At 46.7% G+C, this 6,566-nt stretch overlaps 1 protein-coding gene across 1 annotated transcript; it reads left to right on the top strand.

The window, feature by feature from the left end:
* Positions 1 to 251: 251 nt before the first annotated feature.
* LOC140312717 (forkhead box protein G1-like) lies at positions 252 to 4,467 on the top strand. Its single transcript, XM_072390504.1, has one exon. The coding sequence runs from the start codon at positions 834 to 836 to the stop codon at positions 2,070 to 2,072; it is 1,239 nt and encodes a 412-aa protein (XP_072246605.1). The 5' UTR covers positions 252 to 833; the 3' UTR covers positions 2,073 to 4,467.
* Positions 4,468 to 6,566: the final 2,099 nt, after the last annotated feature.

The raw sequence follows: 6,566 nt of genomic DNA, 5'->3' as shown, positions 1-6,566 counted from the left end.
CTCACAGTAATCAGTTTGGATGCGTCACTCACTGCCTGCCATCGACAGGGGGCGCTCTGGTTACAGCCTCCGACCTGTAGCCTCTGGCTCGCACGCACATGCGTGCGTATGAGCGCGTGTTCCCTGCAGGCAAAGTGATTTTTATTAGTAGACAATGGCTGAGCTCAGTTCTTCAACCCCCCCACGCACACACTGAGCGCGCACGCGCCATGTTTGCCGACGTGAATTCAAACTATTATGGTCGCTGAGAAAACAAAGCCGACGAGGCCGCCCGGCCGGACGCGCCTCCTGCGCGCCTTTACGCACGGGCTCAGATGGGGATTTTACGCACACATGCACACTCATGACACAGCGACGCGGGCGACTCCAGGAGGCGGCCGACGCGCGTAAATACCAAAACACGGCAGAGAGATTAATGCGAGCAGCTAAATGAGAAAAGGTTTTCGTGGCCGGAGACGGTAAAGGTCGGCGGCGGCGGAGCCCGCGGGAGGACGGACGCGCAGAAGAAGAAGCAGGAAAGAGGATTTGTTGACAAAATCAGCAAGTTGGAGAGGCTCCTCCTCTCTGTGTTGTAGCCGCGAGTGGGAACCTCCTTAATTACTAATTTCTCCACATCCAAGCCACGCTCTCTCCCTCCCCCTCTCTGTTAGTCTCTTTTCTCTCTTTCCACTCCTCCATCCATGCATCTCTCATCCTGACCCTCCTTTCTCTCTCCTCGCTGTCTCTCTTTCGTTTCCAGCCCGGATAACGGAGGTGGACGAGCTTGGAGTGGTTGTTCTTTTTTTCTTTTTTTTATAATTTATTTCTCGTTTTCGGGAGACTTGCCACCGGGCATGGAGGATGTAAAAGATCCTCCGACCGTCCACCGGTCCTCCTCCTTCAGCATCAAGAGCCTCCTGCTGCCCTCCAAGTGCGACCGGACGGATTCGGTCGCAGCCGCCACCGCTGCGATCGTCGGCATCCCCGGGACTCCCTCTCCTTCACCGGGCTCTGACTCCGAGAAGTCGCTGGACCCACCGGAGGTGGAGTCCACGGCGGCGATTCTGGACCCGGAGAAACCGGGCAAGGAGGAGCAGGGGGAAGATGAGGGGGAGGACGGAGGGGGAGGCGGAGGAGGGGACGACGCCAAGGCAACACCGGAGCACAACGCCAATGGTACAAATAATGGAAAAAACGGGAAATACGATAAGCCTCCGTTCAGCTACAACGCCCTGATCATGATGGCCATCCGGCAGAGCCCAGAGAAGCGGCTCACGCTGAACGGCATCTACGAGTTCATCATGAAAAACTTCCCCTATTACCGGGAGCACAAGCAGGGCTGGCAGAACTCCATCCGGCACAACCTCAGCCTCAATAAGTGCTTCGTTAAGGTGCCCAGGCACTACGATGACCCGGGGAAAGGGAACTACTGGATGCTGGACCCGAGCAGCGACGATGTTTTTATCGGCGGGACGACCGGGAAGCTCCGCCGGCGCTCCGCCACCTCTCGGGGTAAACTGGCGATGAAGCGTGGCCTGCGCTTCGCTCCTCTCGGCTTGGGGATTAACGAGAGGGCGAGCAACCCGCTGTACTGGCAGATCTCTCCGTTTCTCTCCCTTCATCATCACCACCATCATCACCCGCACTACAACGGATCATCACCCGGGTTTTTGAATCAGGCGGCCGGCTACGGGTCGCTGCTGCCCGCCGTAGAGCAGCTGAGTAACGGGGACCTGGGGCGCTCCATCCTCGGCGGTTCGGCCGCCGGGGCGCTGGGCTTGACGAACAGTTATGGGATGAACACGTCGCCGGTCGGGCTGCTGTCTGGACAGACTGCCGGATATTTTGTCTCAGGGACCCAACACGCTGCTGGGGCACCGGGGCAGCCGGGAGGAGGACCACCTCCGCCGCCGCATCTCCAGCAGAGCGCGCCGGGATTCGGCGGCCTGGCGACCAGCAGCTCCCCGCAGTCCCTGTTATCGGACTCCCTCAGAAACAGCTCCCTACCGGCCTTCTCCCCGGGCGTGTCCGCGGGGTTTCCCGGGGTGCTGTCCCACCAAAAGCGGGTGGCCCCAAACGCTTTCCTAAACTGAACTCCGAACCTTCCTCAGCTTCAACTCTCCACGAATGGCACCGGGACGTGGACGCGCAAAAGGCGTCAAAGTAAAGGGCAAAAAAAGAAAAAAAAAGGTGGTAAATATCAAACACTGACCGCAGAAATATATATGAAGTGAAACTTTTTGGCCATATTTTGCCCCGAAGTGCAACGGGTTTATTTTCATTATTTTTGCGCATTGTTCTGAAAAAGGGACAAACTTACAAAGTTACCCGCGGGTTGTACAACTGTAAACTAGACTTGCCAAAGGTAACACTATAAGTATATTTCAAGCTATTTATATCTTGTACAAAGATTTTCAGTACTTCCTTTGAGTCGTTTATTTATGTTTTGTATTTATTGTACGATGTATTTAAATTCTATTTCTCAGTGTATACTCATCAGTATTAAGAAAAAAAAGGGTGGGGGGGGGTTGAAATGAGACAGGGTTAATCATTCCTTATGCATTCTGAGACAATCAAGGAGAAAAGAAGACGTTTTATTTTCTGTTTATTTGGGAGGAAAAACTTTTGATTAACTTAATGATAAAAAATAATAATTCAAGCCTTAAAATCAACAGAAACAATCAGGGGTTTAGAGAGGAAACGAAGCCTACGTCATATCTTCACTCAGGTTTGACTCCGCTGGCCTCAGAAGGATAATTGCGATGATAAAACTGTTCTTTTTGAAGAGTTTCCTTCCAAAATGAAGATATCCAAACAAAGTTTCCCTCTTTTTTTTTTGTTTCCAGAACTAAAGATCCCCGCTTCTTTTCAGAGTTTGACTTCACGCCCTTTTAATCTGCCAACAAACAAACGGATAAAAACGTTTTTGGAAAAGAACTCTTCGGATGAAATTATGCAAAACGGCGCAGGTGTAACTGGAGTTTTATTTTTTACGTTTCAAAGCCCAGACTGTTGTCTTCTGTTAGGTTGATTTTGGTGTATGTGCGTGTATGGAAGCAGTGTGTGTGTGCGTGAGTGTGTGTGGAGGCCTGTGAGAGCGTAAAGCCTCCTGCGCATGTGCGCCAAGGCCCTCCGCACACAGCGACAATCCGCCGCCTCGACGCTGCTTTTCTAACCCGCTGATCTGCTTCTGTTTCCCGGGGAACGCGTGGAAGTGACCGGCGGAGGCCTCGGCTGGAGCGGCTGCTTTTTGCGCTCCTTTCCGGGGAGAACACGGGCCGAGCGGCTGCATCTCACACGCACGCAAACACACACAACTATTAACAAAATATATATTCAAAGTGGGAGCAGCAACGTGCTCGGCCGCCACGGACACCCGAACTGCGCATTTCTGCTCACTTTGTTGGGGAGTTTGCGCGTAAACGCGCTGAAAAACGAGCGCGCTTCAGCGCTGTATTTCTACATGATCCTTAAAAAGTGCACGACAATCAGTGAAACTGGAGATATGAAGTTTTCAGCCTGCTTTAAAGACGTTCTGTAAATGCAGCTTATTTCTGTGTGTTTTTATTTTTTCTTGTGGGGAAGTGAATAAAACGCACCTGAAAAAGCGAGAAATCTGCGGTTTGATGTGAGAAAACAACCAGAAACGCATTAAATACACAGAAATCTCCACGTTTTTCCTCAGTAAAATGATCCGAAGCTGACTTTATGTGAAAATGTTGGCCTTTGATCTCTGAATCACACATTTAGAAAAAAAAAACAACTATATTCATCTGATTTCTGACGTAAAAATGCATTTTCTTTGGATAGCACAGCACCAGATGTCTCTCCTTTCAGCAGCTTGGATCAGACTGTTTGTCCTTTAATTCGTTCACATATTTTATTGCAGCTTGGACACAAACCGCTGCTTTCAGAAATAAAAATGAACCCTTTCCACGCCTGTTCATGCAAAGATGAATTTGGAGCATTTCTAACAGGGAAATGTGACGATTTCAGGCTGAAAGGAAACACATTTAAGTGTTGAATATTCCCACTTGCTGCTTTAATTATCCACACATCAGTTTTTGGCCTTTAACCAGAAGCAAGCGGCTGTAAAAGAGCTGCAGGTTGGATTTTATTCCAGATTCTTGGAGCTCTGAACTTCTCCAGCAGAGCGAACAGCAAAGCAGACGCTGCAGAACAGATTTCCATCTTTTTATTTCTTAAAAACCTGACCCAAAAGGAGGTTTCCAGCAGCTGAAACCGAACCCAACTGTGGTTAAATGTCCCCAATCGACTGATCCAGGCTCTGTTTTTTTCTTTGTGTCACTTCTTCTTTTTTTTTTTATGTAAAAAAAACAAAAAAATGTTTTGCAGATCTGTTTGTTTTTCATTTTTTGCACTTTTGTAGCTTTTAGCGTTCACCCGTACGAAGTCTGTACTGTCTGTTTCGTTGCTGTTCGTCTGGTTTTTTTTTCAGAGAAACTAAACTTGATTAAAAAGGATGAAATAACCTGAAGCTGTTTGTGACTCTTGATGTTCGAAGAGTTTTTCAAAGCAAAAGACGAAGAAACGCTGGAATAAATGATGGATTTTAGACATTTTCTGGACTTTTTTCTTGAAATGATTCATAAAATGATCTATTGTTTGCTTTTTGGGGAACTTCTTTATTATTTTCTTGGTATTTTTGATGACTGCTGAATAAAAAAACCAGCAGATCGGCTCTTAAACGGGACATTTTGAGCCTTTAAATATCTGCTTTGCTCTTCTCTGACTTTCCTCAGTTTTAGGCCTTAAATATAAATGTTGGACTTCTATCTTCTGCCCTTCTCGTTCCAACATGTCTGACCTTCCGACAGCCGCTTTTCCTGGAGTTTTAAGAATAATTTATGCACATTTTCTTTATTTATTTATGACGGAGCGTCTTTCTTAATCCTTCATGTGGCCCATTCACAGCCTCCTGTTATTTAGCTGGAGGTTTTTTTAAAGTCAGCTATTTTCTGAGGTCAGAAGTTTACGTTTCAGTCCAAGTGGAGGAGTGAAAAGTCTGACTTGCGTATTTTCTTAGTCTCTGTTATTACTACAGGACATAGTTGAGTAAAGTGCTGAGAGACATCCACATGGAGCTCTTCCAGGCTCCTCCAGGCTCCTCCAGGCTCCTCCAGGCCTCGTCTCGCAGCACTTTTTCCTGTTGAAGCTAAGCTTTAAATGAGAGGTTTAAATCAGCAGGTTTATGAGCCTCACTTTCAGAGACCAAGTCGACATGTCATTCAGTCACTTTAAGCTTCGACTCGGCTGCGTCACGTGACCCATCAGTGCTGGAATCACTGGCTCACACTCAGCCGATGTGACCTAGAAACAAAGACGCTCCGAAGTCAGGAATAAAGCCGAGAAAAGACAAATGAAATGGAGAAAGTCGTTTTCTATCTGACGGAGTTTGCCCTCCTTCGCCCACATAAAGCAGCTAAATTCAACACGAGAGTTCTTATCTTTGTGGCTGTATTCAGACGAGGTTAAAACGCTTGTTTTTTCTTTATTTAAGATCATTTTTATCACCTTATCGTCAGTTTAAAGAAGCAACTCATCGTCATTGATTAAAACTGGTGTCATCTGCTCATTCCTCCTAAAACATCTTCAAAATAAGTCCAAATGAGGCTTTAAATGTCACTATTGAGTGGCCTTTGTGACATTTTTGTTGTGTTATTGCAGTAATATTCAGCAGCATCTAAAATTAGCTTTAACCCTAAGTACACATGTATTATTCATGCTGTGGCAGACGATTAAAGTGAATATTCTGCATTTTGATTCTGCTTTCAGCCTTTTGGTGTTTCATTAATTAACATTAATGTGTCTGATAATCAGCCACATGAACTGAGGTCTGTGCTTTGTGGGTTTGGGTGAATTTAAATGAAAAAAACTTGGATTTCTATGATTTTTAACCGTGAAATCACTGATGGATCACAGGAAGCAAAAGGTTAAAAACAGGAGGGTTAATTTCTAAAAGTACTGTGTTGAAAAATAATTTAGTTCCAGGATTATATAAAGAACTGATCAGAAGGAGTGAATCTAACGAACTGCATCATTACTTGTGGGAAAAATGTTCTGATTTAGTAAAAACATCTTTTAACACACTGGAGCCCGAGATGTTTTGGAGCCTACTGGCCGCCGGTGGTACTGCACCTTGGGAACTTCACATGAGAGGGAAGCTGCTGGGCTTTCACCGAGACTTTATCAGCACCTCAACAAGCAAATTACACATGAGCACTCAAGGAAGGTGACCTCCAACTGCTGGCAAGGGCGAACAAGCTGTGTCCACACAGGAAGAGCTCAGAAAGAGGAGCCAGGGCACAGGTTTTACAGCAGAATCAGAAGAAAAGTCGCCATGTGTGCCGTGTCTTTGTGGTACAAAGCCTGATTATCAGCTGGTCTGCAGTTTCTTCACATCTTCTTGTGAAAGTGTTTGATTTTGAGGAATGAAAATGAGAATTAGCCGTTAGCTTTGTGTTGTCACTGCTGCTTCCCTTCTCCTGACAGTGAGTCCACGGGTTGAATCGGCCGAAAAAAGACGCCCAAAGCGCCTGAAAGGTGATGGCACACGTACCAAAGGT

The sequence above is a fragment of the Leuresthes tenuis genome, unplaced genomic scaffold, assembly GCF_036924035.1.
Source record: "Leuresthes tenuis unplaced genomic scaffold, fLeuTen1.0.hap1 SCAF_8, whole genome shotgun sequence".
In the NCBI taxonomy this organism is placed as follows: domain Eukaryota; kingdom Metazoa; phylum Chordata; class Actinopteri; order Atheriniformes; family Atherinopsidae; genus Leuresthes; species Leuresthes tenuis.
The sequence above is the reverse complement of the archived record's forward strand: the minus strand, read 5'-3'. Positions and strand labels throughout refer to the sequence as shown.

Bases quoted from the DNA above. Each gene is read 5' to 3' on its own strand.
- LOC140312717 (XM_072390504.1), top strand. From the start codon at position 834: ATGGAGGATGTAAAAGATCCTCCGACCGTCCACCGGTCCTCCTCCTTC.